The sequence below is a fragment of the Xyrauchen texanus genome, chromosome 33, assembly GCF_025860055.1.
Source record: "Xyrauchen texanus isolate HMW12.3.18 chromosome 33, RBS_HiC_50CHRs, whole genome shotgun sequence".
Lineage (NCBI taxonomy): Eukaryota > Metazoa > Chordata > Actinopteri > Cypriniformes > Catostomidae > Xyrauchen > Xyrauchen texanus.
This window is the reverse complement of record NC_068308.1, coordinates 656,952-682,217: the sequence shown is the minus strand read 5'-3', so window position 1 is coordinate 682,217 and position 25,266 is coordinate 656,952. Positions and strand designations below refer to the sequence as shown.

At 42.2% G+C, this 25,266-nt stretch overlaps 1 protein-coding gene across 9 annotated transcripts in view; it reads right to left on the bottom strand.

Moving 5' to 3' along the window:
• The window catches only part of raraa (retinoic acid receptor, alpha a), a 406,433-nt gene that overhangs the window by 51,980 nt on the left and 329,187 nt on the right, over nucleotides 1-25,266 (bottom strand). For 2 of the 9 annotated variants that reach the window (XM_052102283.1, XM_052102286.1), the window contains exon 1: nucleotides 951-1,658. The exons of 5 other annotated variants lie outside the window; for them this stretch is intronic. In XM_052102283.1, coding sequence (XP_051958243.1) covers nucleotides 951-1,080 — 130 coding nt within the window. In that variant the 5' untranslated portion in view covers nucleotides 1,081-1,658. Of the gene's footprint in view, nucleotides 1-950; nucleotides 1,659-25,266 lie in introns of those variants that run through there. 2 more of the 9 variants (XM_052102284.1, XM_052102285.1) reach the window with 2 other exon arrangements.

The window sequence follows — 25,266 nt, the reverse complement described above, 5'->3', positions numbered from 1 at the left end:
CATATAAGGGCGTTACATTTCCGACACACGCTCTAAGCGGTTGACCAATCACAACAGACTGGGCTTTTCGGAATGGGGCATTAAAGAGACAGGAGGTAAATCAGAGTGTTTCAGACAGAGGGTGAAAAGAGGTGCTGCAGAAATGTACAGTATGAGAAAAATCATGTGTTATAGAGCCCCAAAATAAAACTATGAACCTGTAAATGAACATAATATGAACTCTTTAAAGAAATAAACTCTCAATAAAAGCTGGCATCAGTAGTGCAGAATATTTTATAATAAGCAGTGAAAATGTTTATTTTAAAATATGATTAATATTGAACAACTTTGTGCACCAAATCAAAGTTGGCATTTCCCCACAAGACTTTTAGACCCTCAATAATGTAAGAAGTACAACAAATAATAGTTATGTCATATCATTAAATATCATTTTATGAAAATTCACATTTTGTTCACATCACTAGGTATAACCTTGAGAAAACTTCTTGATATTCTTGACTCAATATTTATTTATATTGTTATGTTGATATATATGTTTGAAAACTGCAAGGAAAGTATTTTTATACCATTAACTTGACGGTTACACCACATGACACTTCTAAAGTCATTACATCATTTTTATTTTTATTTGTGCAATGATTACATTGCTATGAACTTGACAAATGTGTTTTAAATTAGATTTTTTTTTTTTTAAGATTTCTCGTTAATATCACATTGGACAACATGTCAATGACACTTCAATATGTTCAGATATTCCCATAAATTCAAGAACGTGTGTGATTGTGTGTGTGTGTGTGTGAGACTCGGCTAGACTGAAATGTCTGTATATGAATGTCTGACCGGAAGAATCAAGATCATCATGTGTGTCCCCAAAACAAGGTGAACTCTATAAACAGATGTATGAGCAGCACTAAGTGTGTGTGTTAAAGGTGATGTAAAAGTGCACGTACAGTGATTAGATCCGCTCCAGTGCTGCTGTCGGAACGGATGATGTGGGATCTTGTCCGGGATCAGACATCCTCTGCTCTGGTTATAATAATCCATCATGAGGAAAGGGTTCACATCCACACTCTCATACATGATCAGATCGGACACATCCACGAATACACACTTCAACTGAGAGATGAGTCCATCCCACACATTCCCAGATATTCCCAGAGGAGATCAGGATCTACAGCAGCACGGAAAACTCAAAGTGAAGCCCGTGTGCATCATCAGAGATCCGGATCGATCCAATCGATATGTGATCAAATGCAACTTACTGCAGGAAAGACAAATATAGGGGTTAAGAGAGAAACATTTTGTCCTGGTTTGAAAAGGTGCAAATATAAATGATGTGTGATGTTGTTCGTACTCCAAATCCTCGATCGGTTTAATAATGCAATAGTGAAACAGAAAATCACCAAAGCAGCAATAAATCCATGAAATGTCCAGTGTGAAATGATGCTGATAATGAGTTTGTCCGGTTTAATGTTGTTATTTGATCCGTTTATGTCCGTGCGGTCATTAAACTCTTTCACCGACGTTAAAGAGATCGTTTAAATGTCTCGTCTCGGATATAAACAGCACACAGACGCGTGTATAATCAGCGTGTGTGTGTGTGTGTGTTTGTGTGTTTTAATCCGGTGTGTTCACGGAGCGGCGGAGAATGTGATCAGACTGTGACGAGAGCGAGCGGCTGTCTGTAAGCCCCGCCCACATCACATTCACTATAAATGTCTGTCGCAGAACTCCGCCCACATTCCGCTCTCTCTCTCTCTCTCTCTCTCTCTCTCTCTCTCTCTCTGGGTCTCTGTCACTTTTAATGGGTAAAACATCATCATTAAATAAGCACACACACACACAGATATCAATGAAATCCTCAGAAGTTACACCTGTAGCGGAGGAGCACATGCTTTTTTAACCAATCAGAAACACTCTCTGCCTGTCAATCATTTCTGGTCTGGTTGGGTGACATGTCAGACCCCACCATAAGGACTGAATTATCAGGCTGATAATTAAAAACTTTACCTATTGGACTCTTTTTACAGATTGTAAAGGCAAGTTTGACACGGTGACACAACTGATGATCTTAAAGTGAAATCGGAAACTGTTGGTTGACTTTTCTTTAGCTGAAATCAGTCTATGCTTACCAAAATACAAAACACTGCCCCCGGTGGCCTACGCAATAAGTGCTGTTGGGTGTATGGGCACAGGTAACAAATAGGGTCAAAGGGGTGCTAAAAGCGATTTGTGAAGCGAGCTGTTTACATTTTTTTAATGAAATATTTTTGAATTGTTCCGTGTAAATGTATAAAACGTTTGCATGTTTTCCCTAGTGATGTTATCCAGCGTTCTCTATTGTTTTCCTCTTGTGGAAAGTCGTGGAAACATAATAGTGGATTTTTTCTTTTGCTGTTGGGAACACAAAATTAAATATTTGCTATCGTCTCCCATTCACTGCTATAGAAGTGTAACCTGCTATAGTTTAAATGTGAAAAGGGTCCACATTATGAGAACTGATTATAACTTGTGTAACGTGATTCCAACAAATGATAAGGTTTCAGGCATTATGGGATGCCAATAATTATAACTGTCTATATAATTCATACTTTTAACTTATTAAAACAACATTTTACCAAAAAGTATATTTACGGTCTTGTTAAATATACATATTCAATGTCAGTTATAAGGTCATTTATACTTTGAACAAATATTTTACCATTCAATTACATAAATAGTTTTTACTTATAATTAAGTTACCAATGATCATGTTCTTAACAAAGCATTTTTACATTCCTTTCCCATTATAATAACTAACATTATTTGTTACAGAAGTTCACAAACACATACATCAGTGCATAAAAGTGGACATTTCAAGTTTCATCATAATAAAGTTTTAGATTTTTGTCATCTGAAGTTCCAGATGAAGAAACACGTTTGCAGAAAAAGATGTCTTGTTACGAGAATAGCACAAATGATTTCAAGAAACTCATTCACACTTTATGAATATTAAACGCATGTCCCGTCAGTTTTCCTTCAGCACAGCATCTTTAGGGGTCCTCCCACTCAACTAGTTCTTTCAACACTCATTCACTTCTCTTCTTTCTTTCTCTCTCTCTGTCACTAATTTGCCTAATGTTATGCGGTTGAACTTTCTCTGAACCTGTGGAAGCAGGCAGCCTCACCTCTCAATGACCCGCTCCATGACACAGATTCACTTCCACGCCATTCTCATCTGACATCACACAAAGGCGTTCCACCTTGTTCATTAGTCTCAGACTCAGCAAGAAGAGCCGTTTCCTTTGAACAAACAGCGGGAAATGAGTCGCTCAACTGACGGTCAACAGGGGAGGCATAGGAAGTTTCAGATGCGTGTCACTCACATTTTCTACTGAATATCCAAAGTATTGATCCAAAAGTGACAAGAAAGAGGGAACGTTTGAGACCAAGAAAAGCTCACTCTGAAATCACTGTGTCAAAAGTCCTACAGTAAGTTCGCTATGACATTTTATGTTGTCAATTTGATTTAAGGCATAACAAGTGAAATGTGACAGTTCCAAACAGTTGGGACAGTCGAGAGTGAACTACTGTGTAACATCACCATTTCTTGACTTCTTAAACGTTTGGGCACTGAAGACACAAGTTTGTCAAGTTTGCCAAGCAGAATTATAGCTGTGCAATTGCACGGGCCGTATTTTGCACTTCATAATGCACCACACATTCTCAGTTGGAAAAGATGGCATGAGGGATCAGAGATCACGTGCATTCAGAAGTGCTTTCGTCTTTCCCTTTACGCATCAAGATCTGACCGGACTCATTGAATCTTTTAAATAAACATTGTTCTCAAAGTGCTGGATTAATCGCTGAGCATCCGTTCAGAAGTCTTGACTTGTCCTTGCAATAGGATTTTTGGAGACTCCTCACACTATAAGACAACTGCCTCACCTGTTTAACATCACTCGTCACATTGTTATTAGTCCTTTATTGCCCCTGTCTAAACTTTTTTGGAATGTGTTACAGTCATCAGTTTCAGAAAAAGAAACGTATTTCTTCAAAAAGCAATGCAGTTGATTTGGTCAAACTTTAAGTATCTTGTCTTTATACTGTTTATCTTTAATACAAGTCAAAATCACTCCTTTTGGTTTTAATTAACATTTTACATCCTGTCCCAACTTTTTTTAAATTGGGGTTGTAAGCAGAGGATGAATCTAAAAGTGTGTATGTCAGTGTGTGTGTGAGTGTCATTGTGTATGTGAGTGTGTGTGTGTTTGTGTGAGAGTGTGTGTGTGTGTATGTGTGTGAGTGAGAGAGAGAGAGAGTGTGTGTATGTCAGTGTGAGTGAGCGTATGTGTCAGTGTGTGTGAGTTTGTATTTGTGTTTATGTGTGTGTGTGTGTGTGTGTGTGTGTGTGTGTGTGTGTGTGTCAGTGTGTGTGTGGGCATGTTTATGTTGTTTATGAGGACATTTGTTAGGTTACAAACTGGTAATTACAAGGGTATTATGCTATAAATGTGGTTTATGAGGACATTTCTAGTGTCCCCATAATTTATATAGCTAAAATGATGTTTTATTGAAAATGTAAAAATGCAGAAAGTTTTCTGTGAGGGTTAGGTTTAGGGGTTGTGTTAAGTTTAGGGGATAGAATCTATAGTTTGTACAGTATAAAAATCATTATGTCTATGTAAAGTCCTCATAATGATAGGTAGGCAAACATACAGCCTTTTTCCAAAATGTATTAAATTCATTATTTTCCTCAAAATTCTACAAACAATACCCCATAATGACAACGTGAAAGAAGTTTGATTGAAATCTTTGAAAAGTTATATATAAAAAAAAAAAATTATAAAAAAAAAATCACTTGTACATAAGTATTCACAGCCTTTGCCATGACACTCAAAATTGAGCTCAGGTGCTTCCTGTTTCCACTGATCATCCTTGAGATGTTTCTACAACTTGATTGGAGTCCACCTGTGGTAAATTCAGTTGATTGGACATGATTTGGAAAGGCACAAACCTGTCTATATAAGGTCTCATAGTTAACAGTGCATGTCAGAGCACAAACCAAGCCATGAAGTCCAAAGAATTTGTCTGTAGACCTCCGAGACAGGATTGTATCGAGGCACAGATCTGGGGAAGGGTACAGAAAATGTATTCAGCATTGAAGGTCCCAATGAGCACAGTGGCCTCCATCCGTAAATGGAAGAAGTTTGGAAGCACCAGGACTCTTCCTAGAGCTGGCCGCCCGACCAAACTGAGCAATCGGGGAGAAGGACCTTAGTCAGGGAGGTGACAAAGAACCCGATGGTCACTCTGACAGAGCTCCAGCGTTTCTCTGTGGAGAGAGGAGAACCTTCCAGAAGAGCAACCATCTCTGCAGCACTCAGGCCTGTATGGTAGAGTGGCCAGACGGAAGCCACTCCTCGGTAAAAGGCACATGACAGCCCGCATGGAGTTTGGCAAAAGGCACCTGAAGGACTCTGACCATGAGAAACAAAATTCACTGGTCTGATGAAACAAAGATTGAACTCTTTGGCCTGAATGACAAGCGTCATGTCTGGAGGAAACCAGGCACCGCTCATCACCTGGCCAATACCATCCCTACAGTGAAGCATGGTGGTGGCAGCATCATGCTGTGGGGATGTTTTTCAGCAGCAGGAACTGGGAGACTAGTCAGGAACAAGGGAATGATGAATGTAGAAATGTACGGAGACATCCTTGATGAAAACCTGCTCCAGAGCGCTCTAGACCTCAGACTGGGGCGAAGGTTCAACTTCCAACAGGATAACAACCCTAAGCACACAGCCAAGATAACAAAGGAGTGTCTACGGGAAAACACTGTGAATGTCCTTGAGTGGCCCAGCCAGAGCCCAGACTTGAACCTGATTGAACATGTCTGGAGAGATCTGAAAATGGCTGTGCACCGATGCTCCCCATCCAACTTGATGGAGCTTGAGAGGTGCCCAAAAATAGGTGTGCCAATGGGAGAAACTGCCCAAAAATAGGTGTGCCAAGCTTGTAGCATCATACACAAAAAGACTTGAGGCTGTAATTGGTGCCAAAGATGCTTCAACAAAGTATTGAGCAAAGGCTGTGAATACTTATGCACATGTGATTTTTTTTAAAACAATTTTTTATTTGCAAAGATTTCAAACAAACTTCTTTCATGTTGTCATTATGAGGTATTGTTTGTAGAATTTTGAGGAAAATAATGAATTTAATCAATTTTGGAATAAGGCTGTAACATAACAAAATGTGGAAAATTGAAGCACTGTGAATACTTTCCGGATTCACTGCATCTGCTGATAAGATTTCAACACAATGCTGTTTCTCCTTAGGGAGGTGGCTGGTGGCATAGTGGGCTAACACACAGAACTGGTAATCAGAAGGTTGCTGGTTTGATCCCCACAAGCCACCACCATTATGTCCTTGAGTAAGACACTTAACTCCAGGTTGCTCCGGGGGGATTTTCCCTGTAATAATTGCACTGTAAGTCATTTTGGATAAAAGCGTTTGCCAAATGCAAAAATGTAAATTTAAAATGTCTTCTCCAGTCGTTGTGTAGATTGGGACATGGACTGCTCTACATCCATTGTAGATGAAAATTAGACTAGTTAAAAGCATGTAATTCAGGCTCACTTTGAGTTTTTGAATTTAATAGTGCCCTGGTTTAACCCTCTGGGGTCTGAGGGTATTTTGGGCCCTGGAGAAATTTTGACATGCCTTGACATTTGTGCTTTTTTCAGTTACTTAAAAACATATTAATGGCTAAAGTCTGATAACACTGTATTCAGCACAAACTGGGCTACAATAATATGTGAGCAACATGTGTGTACATGTTTGTATTTTTGAGAAAAAAAGTTTATGCATGGTTTTTGAAAAAAAAAAATTTTAAGTCACTGAAATAAGGCCATATAACACATACTAAACATTTGTCCACAATACTTTTGTGAACTGGATCTTGTAGCCTAGAGTTTTTGCTACAAAATGATGTGAAAACCATCCTGATCACTCATTCATACAAAACAATATAGTAATTGAACTTTTGTAAGACACTTTTAGTGTTGAAAGGTCATATGTGAGGAGGCATGAACTATCATGAATATTGATTGTAATTCACACCTGAGGAGACAAAAGACCCCTCCCCTGGGCCTATCAATGAGGAATGTGACAGAAAGAGAATGAATGTGTGGAGACTTAATGTTCAAAATCAAGTACAAGTTAAAAGAAGTAATCTGACTATACATTTTCTTTACATAAAGACTTAACTTAATTTTAGACCTACACTACCATTTAAAAGAAGTCTCTTCTGCTCACCAAGACTGCATTTATTTGATCCAAAATACAGTAAAAACATTGTGTGAACAATTTGTGATCAAAGCTGAATTTTCAGCATCATTACTGCAGTCTTCAGTGTCACATGATCCTTCAGAAATCATTATAATATGCTGATTTTCTAATATGGGCATATTTAAAGTGCATTTTACTCATTTAACCTGAACACATATTTGCAAGCACAAGCTTTTTTGATGATAATGAGGCAGCATAAACACTAGTTAAAATATAATCTAAACATTCATATTATTTTTATATCATATTACATATCATATTTATATTATACAGCATACAATTTAAATACCTGCTTTAGCTGAAACAGCATTTAAATGTAACTAAATCTTGCTTATTAGGAGTCATATTTCAAATGTCAATACTCTGAATCCTGACTGGCAAGTCTGGAAACAGTCCCACTAGTAAAATATGTACATGTTTATATAAAATAGCATGTCAACTAATGAAAACTAAATGACTAACTTGTCCAAAATTGTATCCTCGTCTGGATTAATTCACTCTTCAAAATAAAAACGTTCATCGGAGTCCCGCTCTTCTTCTGAGGAAAATGTTAACTCTTCATCACTATCCAGGAGTTTTCTCACTTGTGTATCGTGCTGTCTTTCAAACGTGCAGAAAAGTGAATTAACTTGTTTTTTTTCTGTTGACATGCACAGTCGGGGGCGTTCACCATTTGCATTGATCGTCTCAGCACATTAGCGTATGAATGGCGCACTCTGCTGGTGGGTTTGATCACATTAGCTATAATTAGCTGAGCCAGGAGAAACTGTACGTCGCTTTGTTTCATACAGATTACATTGCAGGAGAATATTTGTTTTAAATTTGTATTGTTTTATTTAAACGTAGACATTTTAAGCTTTCTTTAGACATATGTTTCATGTTTGTGTGATAAGTATTCGCAGAGTTTCAGTTCATTTTTGTGACGTGTTTCTGAAATATGCTCGAGAACACAGAGACTGCTGAAAGCTCACCCTTTTTATTTTCTTTATTTTACAAAAGCACAAGATTTTGTTGTTATTGTGAGTGTACACAAATAAAAGTAGACCCTTTATAGTCTCTATTGATGTCTTACACTTATCTGTATACCCAAAAATGACGGAGTATTTTATGTTATTTCCGCTGTAATGACGATTGTTAAGTGGAAATTGTTAGTGGAGTCGTGTGGATGAACTTTATGATCCTTTTATGTCCTTTTTTGTGCTTGAAAGTTTTGAAATCCATTGACTTGCATTGTATGCACAAAAATACAACTTATCTCCATAAAAATATCTTGAATATCAAATTAGTTTGAGATGGCATGAGGGTGAGTTAATTATTAAATAATGATTATTTTTCATTTTACCTAGGTTTGATGTCAAATTAAATCCAAGAAACATAATGGTTTAAATGTAACCCTGATTATATTTAAATATGGTTTAAAGGTTTGATGAAACTGAATTATTAGATAAACATTGATTTAACATTTAAATGTCTCACGCAGAATGCACATGTATGTGTGTTTTTGTGAGGAAGATTTGGGATGGGAGAACTTCATGAGAAAGTGGAAATGCAGTGACAGTTTTTGTGATTTACTCAGGATGATGGGAGAAGATGCTAGTTTGTGCAAGACTGGCTTTGCATTTATCCTGATTCAACCTCCTCATTCACACATGGCAGATTACATACACTCACGAGTGGCACCCCACCCCATGCCAGGGCAGTCAGTGTTTGAGTGTGCTTGATAAACGGTGGGACAAGGGAGTAAAGGTGGCTTTATGGGCCAGGCTGATGGCAATAATTGTGGATAGTACCTTTGAGAGTGTTAAACTAATTTTATAACCCACACTAAAATGTATTATTTCCTGGAAGTTACGAAAGGTGCCCTATAACAGGACAATGGGTGTTTGGTTTTTAACAGTCCTGTCACATGCATTGTTTTCAAGGTTGCTGTTACGACCTAAGTTCATTCTGAAACAGTTCATCCTGAAACAGTGTCAAAAATTACAAACTAAAGTTGGCAACTGTGTGAATTCTGGCAGACTACGAAATTACTTTTATGTTGAGTCCAAGGAGACTAATCTTACATCTTAAAACTTCTGAGAGTAAATTTGTGTCATAAGAAAAATTGGGGGCTCGTCCAGGATCTTGCAAGAAAGCAGACCTTTTCACAGGTCTAAATGAAGAATCTTAGCATAAAATAGGTCAGGTATTTATGTTCCACAGAACAAATGAAAAGTAATAGATAAAGAAGAGAGTACAGCACTATGTAACTATCATAATGATTCAAATTAAAGACTTGAATTTCAAACTGCAGAAAATCCCAATGATTTTGCAAAACGGCTGACTGTATGTGCACTGTTTCTTCAGCAAAGCAGTCTTGGAATTAATCGACCTGTTTTATGTGACATCACTGTATGAATCCACTGTCATGTTTGTGACCAAAACCCCATATATATCCTTCAGTGCACTGTGGGATGTGGGAAAGTCTGCCAAATATTTGATTTTATTTATGAATCTTGAAAAAGTGATACTGCTGTTTACTCACCAGAGCCAAATGTAATTTTTCTTTCAATAAAGGAGAGGAGGGATAGAAAATGTTTTGTTTGTTTTTACTTATTTCTTCAGACATGATTAAATGGACAACTTAAATCAAGTCAGATAAAATTAAACTGCACATAGGACAATGTTAGATTCATAACACCCAGACTGTATAAAGCTATAGATTCCTAATTGCACTATAATGTCAATATACAGTATATATATTTTTATAATATATATATTCTAATGTTAATCAATTAACAACACATCATAAGATTATGAAGCACAGACTTTATTTACGACACCAGACCATAATGTAAACATTCATATTTAAGTCATATTCACACAGAAAGTTTATATGGAAAATACCGTAACCATCAGATCGTCACTAACTGAATGAGAGCTATAGCAGGCAGTTCAACAGGGGGTGTGTTTCATAAATCTAGACACACACAACAGACTCCACGTGGCCTCATATTTTGGTTTTATTCTGTCTAACCCATCATTCCTAGAACACACAGAAGCATAGCCCCTTTAATGCGCTCTATCGAACACACTCAGTCATTATGGCACACACGGAAGCTCTGGCGAGGGTTCTTTACAGCATACGGCTGATGTATGGCACTCATAACCTGCTATACTGCCTGATACACGCCTTCAGTCACAGTGTGTGAATAAAGCTCCATGTGTGCAAATGGTTTCACATAGAAATCATTATTAGGTAAGTTTGCTCTTGAATTTATTCTACATTTAGGATTACATTTAGAACCAACTGAAACCACACGCAAACAAAAATGGAAAGTGGGATATATATATATATATATATATGTATATATATAGATATATATACACTGTATATATTAGGGCTGTTAGAATTAACACGTTAATTGTTCTTAATATCGATTAACATATTAATACAGCACAAACACTGGTGTGAAGGGTGCAACCTTTGTAATGTGTCTGCCCGGAGTCATTACACTGATGCACACTTCACAAGTATTTTCAGCCAGTGTAAAATGCATTTAATCACTTATAAATGAATTATGATCACTTATATAATTCTTAACAAACACCAAAATGCAGAATGAGACATCTTTGTTTGTAAGCATTTTTCATGTGGAGATCAAAGCGGTGCTGGACTTTGGCATACAGTTTGCCAAGCTGCGTTCACGATTCGTGTCAGAGAGTTAATGATTGCTGTAGGAAAGTGGATAGCCACAGTCTACTGGCAGATTAATAGAGATTTAATAAGATATTTAATGCACATTGCAATGAATATGCAACCTATGGGGAAAAATGAATTTTGAACATATCTGTGCCTGTTCCTGACACTCGTCATTCTACAGCATCATAGGATTCAATTCATTTCAATTAAGTCATCAAAGTCTGCTGCAACGTTCCGCACATTTGTGTCCACCTTATGTATTCATGTGGAAAAACGCGGGTGAACAGCGCTAGTGACAGTGATATATTAGATAAAAAGTTTCAATAATATACATCATCTGTACACATGTTAAACATGGTTTGCAAAGAGTGACAAATGGCAGTACAGAAGATGCACAAATACTAGTGAAAAACATCTAGTGAAGAGACCCACTGATAGAAAGGAAGAATAATAATGTGCTCTATCACGCTGTGACCACTGATGCACACATGGCAAAGTGCCTGTAGAGCCCGTCCTCGTGATGTTGAGTGGAGTGCAGAGGAATAGAAACACTCTCTGGTTGAGTGCCGCTGAAGTGGATTAGTCCACTGTCGGCTCTCTTTCACAGGATTTCCTGTCTGCATTATGACACCGCCCTACATGACATGCACTTGACACCAGATCATCAAAGCACTCACAGAGTGTGTACTGAACATGCAGGTGAATATGCAATGGCAACTCATTCTGGCAAGACAAAATGGAAATGGCCAATGTGGTGATGATGTGCATTCAGTTGACTGACCTCCCAACCTGGCCTCATAAGAAGTCTTAAAATAGTACAAGATGGTGAAATGAAAAGAAATTGTACCAAATTGGCTTGTACTGAAACTAATGACTTTTACTTCCATAGACAAAAACAAATGAGCCAACAAACGATGTTATTACAATTTCTACTAAGTTTAACCCCAAACTCAAACCCTAAACCTAATGTAGACAATATGTAGATGCTCCTCTGAATGCCTCCCCCAGCCTCCCGGTGTCTGAATGTTCGCAAACTGTATGTCAGGGCCTTCAGAGTGAGCTGAAATGCTAATAGGCATCTGATAACCAGCAAACAAAGCCAGTCACTGCCCTGAGCCCATGGGGTGTTTGAAGGGGATGGGCCAGGGGTAATGAAATGGATAACTTCCAAACCTCCTCATTAAAGACAATACAGGATGATCAACATATCAAAGAGGAGAGAGAGAGAGAGAGAGAGAGAGAGAGAGAGAGAGTGTGTGTGTGTGTGTGTGGGTCTGTGGCCTTCCTTTCGAGGTAACTTCACATATATCATTAAAGTATTACATACATTTTCTGTATGTTTTGCTGTATTTCATTGTAACATTTTTACATTTTCCAGCAGTAACAGTCCAATTCAAATATTTATATTTCCCCAGTTACACAGTTACAAACTGTATCTCAAATAAGAGCATACATCAATACTATGATATATTTGCTTTAATACTTATTAATTCTACTAAACTGTTTAATACTGGATACCCAAAAAAATAACTTTTATATGGAGCACCTTAAAGGACAAGCAGAGAATATATTTGGAAAGTTTGGCATTTCCTCTCAATATGTTTTCATCACTTTTGACCTCTTGTGTTCTGATTTCAGTCATTACGTCTGTGTTTTACTGAATGATAATAAAGGGCAAAAATGTTTTATCAGAATTCTGAATCATATCAGTCTCTGCATGTTGATATCAGATACCTAATCTGTGACACTTTAATTGAGTCGTTGTTCTACATATAACTTGTATTGACAGTAGTAATAACAGTAAATTATGCATAACTACAAGTAACTAACACTAAACCAAACCATAACCATATAGTAAGTATATGTTGATAATTAATATTACCCAGTACTTACTTGAGTAATTACACTGAAACAAGGACACTAAAATAAAGTGTAACCAAATAGTCTCATAGAATGAAAGTTAATCGAATTACGCAAACTGACACATGAGCCAAGAGTGTCACAGAAGTGACACAAAAAGTTGTGATTGCTTCAAAAAATGCACTTTTCATGTCACATTTGCTTTTATAAAACACAATCGGTTAGTTTAGGTTTTGGTTAAGGGTAAGGAAGTCAGTTTTGTTTAACTCTATTTTAGGACACTATTGGTTAGGTTAAGGTTAAAGTTTTAGGTTAGGGAGGTATGCTTTACTCATTAAAACCTCCATCCACCCCCCATTGGACATTTGACTGGGAAACTGCAGCAAAATGAATAATGAAGCACACCATTTTGGTTTGAAAAAAATGTGGCCATGGACACAATTTTCATGAGATCAAATTGGAAGAATTTCATGTGAGTGTACATGCATTCGCTTTGTAAAATGTATTTTAAATTAAATGTATCTAAATCATTTAAATTAAAATCTTTAAATTCAACGTTTAAATTCTTGTTTTATAATGTGGCGCTCGGCTGTACAAGCCCAATATATGAATGTGTTTGAAATGGACAAATCTCAAAACAGTTACATCTGTCTTTAGCATCGTCCCGTTTCAAACGGATCACCCAAAATGCATCTTAAAATTACCATAAAGGAATTCATTCAGAAACTTGTGCAGTTTATTTACATTTATGCATTTGGCAGATGCTTTTATCTAAAGCGATTTACAGTGCACTTATTATAGGAGTAACAACCTGGAGTTAAGTGTCTTACTCAAGGACACAATGGTGGTGGCTGTGGGGTTAGAACCTGTGACCTTCTGATTAACAGCCCTGTGCGTTAGTCCACTACGCCACCACCACTCCCTTGATAACAAACCTGAAAGATTGGTTTGCACTTCTTTTTATTAGGAACATAATAATAATAAAGCTGAAAATAATAAAGGCAGCACTTCCTAATAAATTACCCTCTCTCTATATTTAATTGGGTGTGGCTCATTGCCATCTGTCGCTCGTCGGGACAGTGCACACACCTTTCACAAGACCTCAAGATATCAAGCTGTTTTGAAAACAGACGTAGAATCTGGGACTCGTCTCGGCCTGACACAGGAGTGCACACACTACAAGAACATCAAAACATCAAAAGAGACACGCTTAGAGAACACTAGACTTTAGTGTGTTACAATTGCCTGTGGTCTCCCCTGATCTAGTGAACTCATTTACAGGTATTTGACATGACTCGAGCATGACACACACTGCAGGACACTTGAGATAAGGGCCCCCTGAAGCCCATCTGAGTCACAGTGGCCCTCCATTAGCATTTAAATGTGTTTGATAAGATGTGAGAGGACACAGGCCGCTCTAAATACACTCCAGTATAGCTGATCATTAGAATCAATAAAAGAGCTGATCACAGCCACTGATGGACAGCTGTCTGAAGAGAGCTCACATCCACAATCTCATTTAAACATGGAAATGAAGGATTCAGACATATTTTTCATTAAAATTGCAGAATCTGCACTATTTATGTATCTTTACTATATCTTTGTAAAGACGTTGAGATCTCCATTCTTCCATTAAAGCACACAAGATGCTCTTTGGATCTTTCTCAAATCATGAGTTTTCACTGAACTGAAGGTTTTTCCCTGAGCGATAATGGTGGAAATATTCAATAATGTTTTGTAGTCAAGACTTTAAGATATGTTCCTACACAGATGTTTTGGTTACAATCATTGAGTATTATTGTCTTATTTTACAGTACAAATGTCTAAACATAAACCTTACTCACCCTTGTGTAGGTTCAAATCCGTAGTACTTTCTTTCTTACAGTATGTTGATCCAAGATGGCGGTGCGGTAGCACGCAGCGGCCACTCCGGATCCAAAATGGTACTACTTTTGTCACTTAGCCTGACTTTTACGGCACATGGACATCAGAGAAACTGGTGTTCGTGTCTACTATCGGCAGACACTGCTAAAATATAAGATTCATAAGAACAACCAAGCTGCATGATGATCCACAGGAGAAGCTACGAGAACTCGGCTTGCTGCGGAGACCAGGCCTCCAGTCCTCGGCGTCGCCTGATGTCGGTGGCCGGGGGAGGGGACGTCGTAAGTGGGTCAGAGATGTCACTCACAGCTGATTGGATCAGCATTTGCGATCTGTGACCCAGAATAAAACCTGCAGGTTAGCCATGTAGCATAAGTTGCTATGGTGATGAACACTGCCTTCTTGACTAATGTCAAACGTACCTGGGTAACCACTGAAACTGGTGTCATGAGGTAGGCCTCATCTGACTCATATGGCTTGATGTTTGTTGAGAAAATGAGAGAAGCTTGTTCAAAGTGGCACGCATGTTCACAAGAGAAGTTGGACCATTTATCACTAAAAACAAAACAAGTTCTTGCATGAACGCGTATCGAATGCCTTCAGAAGTCAAGTTACATGGACTACTAAATAATTTGGCGTCCTTTTTAAGCTTTAAAGTGAGTCACAATCAACTGCCATTGTATGGAAAATAATGTTTTTTTTAAAACATCTCCATTTGTGTACCACAGAAAAAAGTCATATTGGTTTGGTATGTTATGAGGATGAGTAAATGATGACAGAATTAAAATTTTAGGGTAAAATATCCTTTTATTTCATTTTTTCTTTGTGTGCACAGAAAGGTCATGTGACAGGGTCATGTGATTGGCACACACAGAAACAAACAGTGGGTCAAAATGAAGGGATTCGATGCATCATGATAAAATTTATATTTGTTATACAGCGGTCTACGTATACTTTCCATTCAGAAAGAAAATGAGCAAGCTTGTTAATTAAACCATGAAAATGTGTAACCCGCACACAAACACACAAGATGAGGCAGTCACAATGTCGGAGAAAACTGCTTTTATTAGTATAAGAGCAGGCAACAGTACAAAAACAGGGCAAATCCAGTGAAGAATGGTCAGGGAAAGCGTAGAGTCGAAAGCCGGGGAATCAAGGAGAGTAAAGGGGGCAAATCCGGGAGAGTAGTCGAGGGGAGCGAGGGTCAAAGCCGGGGTAAACAGGATGTATAACAAGTGGGAGCAAAGACAGGGGAACTAGGGGAGCTGGCAAGCTAAGAGGAAGAATAGTAGGGAGGTCAAAACTAGACGAGACTAGCGGGGGGGCAAAACTAGGCGAGACTAGCGGGGCAAAGATACGGGGAACTAAATACAATAACCAACGGGATACAAACGGAAGGATAGTGTATTTATAGGGGTGAGTGCAGGTGTAAACAATGTGTGGGGATTGGAAGCGCGTGAGTGCAGGTGGTCATAATGTTCTGGCTGAAGCACGTGAGAATCGAGCATGAGTCAGAGGGGGGAGATAGTTTACGAGCGAGAGCTCGTAATAGCAAAACCGGGTGTGGAAGCCCGAGGGAGGAAAAAGAGCGTACGAGCTCAAGGGGGCGGAGCGAGGGAGCGGGAAGCGAGCACGCTCGCGGAGTGCATGTGTGCGTGCTCGAGGAAGCGGAGATGGGGCAGAGGAGTGGGGTTTGTGACAGTACTCCCCTCTCTATAACGGACGGCTCCTGACGGCCGCTCTCGTCTGCTAAGCTCGAGGAAGCGGAGATGGGGCAGAGGAGCAGGGTTCGTGACAGTACTCCCCCCTCTATAACGGACGGCTCCTGACGGCCGCTCTCGTCTGCTAAGCTCGAGGAAGCGGAGATGGGGCAGAGGAGCAGGGTTCGTGACAGTACTCCCCCCTCTATAACGGACGGCTCCTGACGGCCGCGCTCGGCTGCTAAGCTCGAGGGAACAGAACGAGCGTGTGAGCTCGCGGGGGGCAGAACGAGCGTGTGAGCTCGAGGGGGCAGAACGAGCGTGTGAGCTCGAGGGAACAGAAAACCCACAAAACACACAAACAAAATGAGGACAGTCCAAGGGGGATAGAAGGTACAAAATGGAAATAAAACAGTCCATCGGGGGTCAATGGGCAGTTCAAGGCAATGTCAGGAGGAACATAGCGGACAGGCGGGTGGTCGGGAGATCTAGGGGGCAGCCGTAGGGCAGAGACTGGGTCAGGGGGTCTGGAAGGCGACTGGAGAACAGGGACTGGGTCCGGGGGTCTGGAAGGTGACCACCGGACAGAAATAGGGTCCGGAGGCCAGGGAAGAGGCCACAGGACAGGTAGAGGGTCAGGAAGTCCGGGCTGAGCCGTGAAAGGCGGAGCCGTCAGAGGCGGCACCATAGGTGGCTCTGGAGGTGGGGTCCTGGAAGGCTCCGGAGGTGGAGCCGACGGAGGCTTTAGGGGCGAAGGCCTGGAAGGCTCTGGAGGTGGAGCCGAAGGAGGCTTTAGGGGCAAAGGCCTGGAAGGCTCTGGAGGTGGAGCCGAAGGAGGCTTTAGGGGCGAAGGCCTGGAAGGCTCTGGGGGTGGAGCCGAAGGAGGCTTTTTGGGGCGAAGGCCTGGAAGGCTCTGGGGGTGGAGCCGAAAGAGGCTTTAGGGGCGAAGGCCTGGAAGGCTCTGGGGGTGGAGCCGAAGGAGGCTTTAGGGGCGAAGGCCTGGAAGGCTCTGGAGGTGGAGCCAAGGGGGGCTTTAGGGGCGAAGGCCTGGAAGGCTCAGGAAGTGGAGCCCATGGACGTGGCGCCGTAGGAGGCTCCAGAGGTGAAGCCCTGGAAGGCTCTGGAGGCAGAGCTGGGGGAGGTGACGCTGTGGGAGGTGGCGCCGTAGAAGGCTCCAGGAGTGAAGCCCTGGTAGGCTCTGGAGGCAGAGCCGGGGGAGGTGGCGCCGTAGGAGGCTTGGGAGGCGGAGCCGCAGGAGGCTCGGGAGGCGAATCTCTAGAAGGCTCTGGAGTCTTTGGGAGCAGAGCCATGAGAGGCTCAGGAGGTGGAGCCGTAGGAGGCTCTGGAGGCAGAGCCATAGGAGCCTCTAGTGGCCGAGCCCTGGAAGGCTCGAGAGGCTTGAAGGGGGGGCCATGAAAGACTCGAGAGACGAAGCCCTGAGAGGCTTGAGAGGAGGAGGAGCCCTGAAAGACTCGAGAGGGGGAGCCCTGAGAGGCTTGAGAGGGGGAGGAGCCCTGAGAGACTCTAGAGGTGAACCCGTGAGAGGCTTAAGGGGTGGAGCCATGAGAGACCCGAGGGGCGGAGCTCTGAGAGGCGGAGGAGCCCTGAGAGGCTCGAGAGGCGAAGCCGTGAGAGGCTTGAGGGGTGGAGCCATGAAAGACTCGAGAGGGGAAGCCCTGAGAGGCTTGAGAGGGGGAGGAGCCCTGAGAGACTCGAGAGGCGAAGCCGTGAGAGGTTTGAGGGGTGGAGCCATGAAAGACTCGTGAGGAGAATCCCTAGGAGGCTTGAGAGGGGGAGGGGCCCTGAGAGACTCGTGAGGCAAAGCCGTGAGAGGCTTGAGGGGTGGAGCCATGAAAGACTCGTGAGGAGAAGACCTGGGAGGCTTGAGAGGCGGAGCCCGGGGGGGCTCGAGAGGAGGAGCCCGCGAGGGCTCTGAGGGGCGAGCAGAGGCTGGCAGAGCCGTGGAAGATTCTGGGGGCGGAGCAGAACCCGGCAGAGCCGTGGAAGACTCTGGGGGCGAAGCAGAACCCGGCAGAGCCGTGGAAGACTCTGGGGGCGGAGCAGAACCCGGCAGAGCCGTGGAAGACTCTGAGGGAACCTCTGCGGTCTTGAGCACAAGACGAGACTGGGGAGAAGGGACCCTCTTCCTTCTCTTACGTCTTCGGCCAACAGGGGATGTGGCCATGGGGACGGTCGAGGCTACAGGCGCTGGCTCTGGGGCGGTCGAGGCTACAGGCGCTGGCTCGCTGACCGTGGCAGACATGGGCGCTGGCTCGCCGGCCGCGGCAGGCAGGGGCGCTGGCTCGTTGGCCGTGGCAGACCTGGGCGCTGGCTCGTTGGCCGTGGCAGGCATGGGCGCTAACTCGCTGGCCGTGCCAGGCTTCGAGGCTGGGGCCGTGACAGGTATGGGCGTTGACTCGCTGGCCGTGCCAGGCTTCGAGGCTGGGGCCGTGACAGGCCTCGGGATTGGGGCCATGTCAGGCTTCGGGACTAGGGCCGTGTAAGGCTTCGGGACTAGGGCCGTGTAAGGCTTCAAGACGGGGGCCGTGTAAGGCTTCAAGACGGGGGCCGTGTAAGGCTTCAAGACGGGGGCCGTAGTAGGCTTCAAGACGGGGGCCGTGGTAGGCTTCGAGACGGGGGCCGTGGTAGGCCTCGAGACGGGGGCCATGGTGTAGAGCGCTGGTTCAGTATCTGCCTCCCCCACAGTAAACGAGGAACCAACGCACAGCAGGGCGAGGTCAATAAACTGAGCCAGGTTGAGAGAGCAGCGACCACCAGGCATGTATGATGAGGCTGGCTCATTCAGTCCATCTTGAAAAATGTCTTTCAGAACCACCTCATCAAAATTCACCTGGTTGGCCAGGGCACAAAAATCAGTAACATAAGCCTCCAAGGTTTGGCTCCCCTGACGCAAAACCATGAGTTGGGCCGCTGGGCCCATGATGTCGAGGGCGGGGTTATGAGTTACACAACCGCTGCCTCGCATAAAAAACCCTAGGTTAAGCGTCAAAAGAGCCGTCAAACCTCTCAGGGGTTGAAGGCTCACGGCGCCAGAAATGCGCTGGGAGTATAAACGGGCTCAGGGACAGACACAGGCAGAACAGGGTGACAAAAGTCAAACAAAGTGCTTACCTGCTGTCCCTGGGCTGTGAGTGCGTGGTAATCTCTCCCAGCCGCAAATCAGCGCTCGAACACGCTACCGAAAATCCGCTCTAGTGAGCTGCGCGAATCCGTGGGGTGCATTATGACTGCCTTCGGTTAGGTTGGTTATTCTGTAACCCGCACACAAACACACAAGATGAGGCAGTCACAATGTCGGAGAAAACTGCTTTTATTAGTATAAGAGCAGGCAACAGTACAAAAACAGGGCAAATCCAGTGAAGAATGGTCAGGGAAAGCGTAGAGTCGAAAGCCGGGCAATCAAGGAGATTAAAGGGGGCAAATCCGGGAGAGTAGTTGAGGGGAGCGAGGGTCAAAGCCGGGGTAAACAGGATGTATAACAAGTGGGAGCAAAGACAGGGGAACTAGGGGAGCTGGCAAGCTAAGAGGAAGAATAGTAGGGAGGTCAAAACTAGACGAGACTAGCGGGGGGGCAAAACTAGGCGAGACTAGCGGGGCAAAGATACGGGGAACTAAATACAATAACCAACGGGATACAAACGGAAGGATAGTGTATTTATAGGGGCGAGTGCAGGTGTAAACAACGACAGGTGATAGAGACGAGTGCAGGTGCATACAATGTGTGGGGATTGGAAGCGCGTGAGTGCAGGTGGTCATAATGTTCTGGCTGAAGCGCGTGAGAAGCGAGCATGAGTCAGAGGGGGGAGATAGTTTACGAGCAAGAGCTCGTAATAGCAAAACCGGGCGTGGAAGCCCGAGGGAGGAAAAAGAGCGTACGAGCTCAAGGGGGCGGAGCGAGGGAGCGGGAAGCGAGCACGCTCGCGGAGTGCATGTGTGCGTGCTCGAGGAAGCGGAGATGGGGCAGAGGAGCGGGGTTCGTGACAAAATGACATACCTGTATTTATGGGACCCTTTGGAGTATGGACACAGTTGTAGTATCTTTTGTAAGAAGACACTTTGATCTTTATTTCCCAAGTCTCAGAATTAATATGTGTTGTTATTTTTTAAAGCTAGAGAAGCTGAAGTTTATAGTAATGGAAATATTTTGTGCTGAACATGTTTTTATAATCTAAAAAACAATAATAAAAGTGCCAAGACAACCCAGAAATACAATGTTCTCAAAGCCACAAGTCCAAAGAAGTTATGTTTCAAATTTGAAGATGATCTAACAAAATATGAGGTTCCTGCAAGCTTTTTTCTCTGTAAACTCGCGGGAAGCATACAGAATAAAATTATGGCTTCGCCTTTCACAAAATCTGACTGCACTGCTCGTCTATTATGAATAAAACTATGCCGCATTTTTAAAAATAGACTTTGGAGACAGGCTCATTTTGTTTATGAGACTCTAATATATAAGATCATATACAGTTTTACAACATGAATGCTGCTCAGATTGCACAGTTTGTTGAAGAACGATGATGAAGGATAATTCAGGCGAGATCTCATGTAAACAATGGAGAATATATCAATATTTCTCAGATTTATCACTTTTATGGACAAAAAGTGCTATTGCGGCGGACTGTGGCAGAGCCAGTGTTGCTGTCGCAGGAGTGCGGGACCTTGAGTCGCACCAGGGCAGGATGTGTTGTATAGTTCACGTCTGCTTTTTGACTGCTGAGGATTGCTGGGCGAAATCCTCTAAGGTGTCGCCAAATAGGTCAACCGGTAGACAGGGGTATCAAGGAATCGTACCTTGTCAGCCTTGACCAGGTTGAGCCAAATGCGGCCCTCTGAACCCCCAGAGTGGACATCGCCTGCCCAGAACACCCGGAGGGCGAGATCAGTCGCCGAGTGCAGTTCCTGCATCAATCTTGTGTCAGAACTACTCTTGTGCAGTTCTTTGAGCACCTCAGCTTTGTGCACTTGCAGGAGAGCAGTGGCATCCAGGGCGGAGGTGGCCTGTCCAGCGACACTGCCATCCCTAGTCGTCAGTGATGACGTAAACCTACAGGCCCTGGATGGGAGTCTCGGATGGCTCTGCAAGGTGGTGTGAGCTCATCATGCACTTCCGGGAAGAAGGTACGGGGCGGGGCATGGCGTGGCCATGAAAAGCACTCGGGGCCCCGGTACCAATCATCAAGCCGCGAGGGTTCAGCTGGGAGTGGAGGATTCCACTCCAGCCCGACGCTCCCAGTTGCCCAGGTAGCATGGCTGTCAGCTGCAAATGGCGTCAGACTGAACCAAACCACTCACCGATGCTGTAATCGAAAGCTCATCCGCATCGCGAGCCGCAATATATAAGACGATACATACGACATGCCAGCAGTCCTATCGCAGAACTCGCTGGGGCAAACGAGTATGCTGGGGAACGGGAGGTCCGTGGGGGGTTTCCCGGTGGAGCGGCTCCCATTGAAATCTCCAAATCGTTCCCAGTGCTAATCGTTGTGGCCTCGAACCCATAAGTAGAATGACTGCGCCCTGGGGAAAGCCGCGACCACAACGTTGCCATAATCATGTTCTCGCAGTGAGAACATGACCCGTCCATGAATGCTGTCCCCGTGAAAGACATCTTTAAAAAGACGCTCTCTGTGAGTGCCACTCTTTTAGAAGGGAAATATACTCTTTTAGAGGATGGATATACTCTTAAGCTGCCGAAGCACCCAGGGGCGTTCTTTGCACTCAATCGGTGCGAGAGGGGGAAAAGCCGCTGTAATGTCCTGTAAATCCAACAGCTTCACTGGACTCAGAGATTAATGGATCGGCAGAGTATTCAGCTCAGTGAATACAACCGCTCGGCTCTGAAGAAGAAGTCTGAATGAGTGGTTGCATTCCAGCTCCTTATATACCCGTATGCCCAGGGGAGTGGCATGCAAATTCCACTCGTCAATTTTCATTGGCCTTTTCTAAAAGATCAGATATGTCTGGGGCTCTGAATAGCGACCCCTAGTGTCACAATATCGAAACAACAATTTTGCATAATTAAAAGCAACTAACCCTATACCTATAGTAAGTGCATGTTGTAAATGAGTAATAATCATAAATTACTTCTGTAATTACACTGTAACAAGGACACTGTAAAATAAAGTATAGCCCAGTTGATTATCATTTAAGTATAATTTTAATTACAGATCTGCTTTTCAGTCAAAACCCAACAGCATCAAATCTGTATTAATGCATCATATCTAACAATTCATTGAAGAAACAACTGAGAAATTAATTTATAATGTACAAATCATGTTTGTCTTGTATCTGGATTCGTCATGCATGCATATATAGTAATTATACATTGTTGTTAAAAAGGTCTTAATTCACAGAATGCTTCATCCACACAGGGGTATTAGACAAAGAAATGTGTGATGCAGCAGTTTCCTTCAGGATCAAAGCACATGTTTCATTTTTACAGGCAACATGAAGAGGTGTAGTTCCAAACATACGCTGTGATAAACCCTTTGGCCTTTAGTTTCATTAAAAAAATTTCAGAACTAAATGAAATTGTTATAACTGGTTACAGAAAATATATTTTTCAACAATTGATAATCACTTTTTCTGTTACGTCCTTCTAGAAATTTAGCAAATTTTTGGTTTTCATTCCTTGAACCTTTTTTAGTCGCTGACATCTACGCACACAGATATGATACACCAACACATTCATGATACAACTACAATACAGGACGAGAGAAGGAACAGAGATGAGGAGCAGAAGGTCAGTTAGATCCAGCAGTGAGCAGCCACATGCGGATGGAGGAAAATAAGCCATGTCTACACACACACACACACACACACGATCATATACATCCCTCAGCATTCACATGCTAAAAGCTGCTTTCAATTAGTAAGACATATAGCATGTGGAGAGTAGTGAGAGAAAAATATAGCAGCAGAAAACTGAAATCCATGAAGAATAGAGACATGCACTGTTTCTGATTCTAAAAGAACAGAAAACCTTCAAGTCTAAAGCTTTTCAAACATCCCTTTCTCATCAATTCTTTCCAGCCGAAAGAAAATCCTCCTGTATGGAAACATGACTTACTGCTGTGTTCAAGTCATGTCAGTGCGATTGTATTATGAGATGTGCACACATGAACAAACAATCATAATTGAACAGTGGAAAATCTGGATTGTGCCCTAAATGTAATGCCATTTTAATTAAAGAATTATGGCATTGATTATAAAGGTACATTTAGTAAATGTTTTTTTTAAAAAGGCAGATGTCTTGGACTTATACTGCAAGATGCAGAAAGTACCACAATCATGTCAGATAATAGAGGTTATCTGCCTGATCTGACATGTTTGCCAAATTACATTATGTGGTTCATGACTCATATCACTGCAGTTCTGAGGTGAAATGTATGAGTTATTTGTTATCCCAAACAGATTATAATTGTTTTTTTTACGGTTAATGCTATATTAAGTTTTAAATCAACAAAACCAACCTCCCTACCCTAAACCTTAAACCGAAATCTAACCAATAGTGTCAGAAAAAGCAAATGTGAGATGAAAAACAAAACCACATCTTTTTATGGCGGTTCTATGCACTTTGGGTTCGTGTTTGGACTCGTGTGCTCTTCATGACTCGTACCCGCTCCTTTACATCACAAATGCAACGCTCTATCAGTCGAGCTACCGCACAATTTGATCACACTCGACCAAGATTGTAAATGTAGTTGATTACGTTACTGTAACAGTGTTCAAATGGGAAAGGAGGAGGTGGGAACCGGCTGAACAGTCAATGTAATATTTGAATAAGAACTTAAACAAAAGACACAAAAACATAAACGCACACATGGCAGCTGCATGTGGCTCTCTCTCTCTCGAACTGCCGCATTCCACTGCGCATATCCCTCTCCTCGGCTGATAAGACCGATTGGAGGCCGGGCGAGCGTAGTTATGTCCCGGACCCGCCCTCCTCGTCACAGTTAATTAAACGTTAAAATCAGTCATGTGCTATAGTAAAAGTGTTTAGATGTTATAAGATAACATTGTGTGAGAAACGGGGTGAAAATGTTTATGAACTGCTGATTTACTGGTTGACATAATATTTACAGTGAGCCACGTAGAAATTATTTTGTAAAAATGTATGTATAGTAATGTTTTATGAGACCAGGTGGACGTTCTAGAGCTAAAGTGAAGTAGTGTTCAGCTGGTCATGTGATCTAAACATGAGGCTACCCAGCACCATAAATAAAAGCTTTTATTAGAATACTAATACTGGATTTTCAACACATGATTTTATTCATATTAAATGTAAATATTTATTTATGTATATGTGTATATGAATTACTGAGTTTAAGTTGTAATTGTGAATGTTGATGGTACAATTTAGTTTGTAAACATTTCGAGAACTTTTGATGAAAAAACGATTTTGAAATTGCTATAAAAAACCTACTCTATAAGATGGTTTATGAGGACGCTGAACTCACTCCCATCAGACTTTGTGGCAGCACAAGAATGATAAAAAGCATATATAAAGCATGAATGACATACATAATACACATAATTTACTCTTAATTTTGTTGCCCTAACAAGACCGAAAGAAATGAGAAACTGCCCAAATGTGTCAATTGTTTATTATTTTGTATTTCTTTGCTTTAGCCATCCAGTGCTCTGCTCGTTGATGTGAGCATCTCTCATCCGCTCTCACAAAGTGATAATAACATTCTCACACACACAAACACTCAGTTGCTTAAAAACATATTAATGGCTAAAGTCTGATAACACTGTATTCAACACAAACTGGGCTACAATAATATG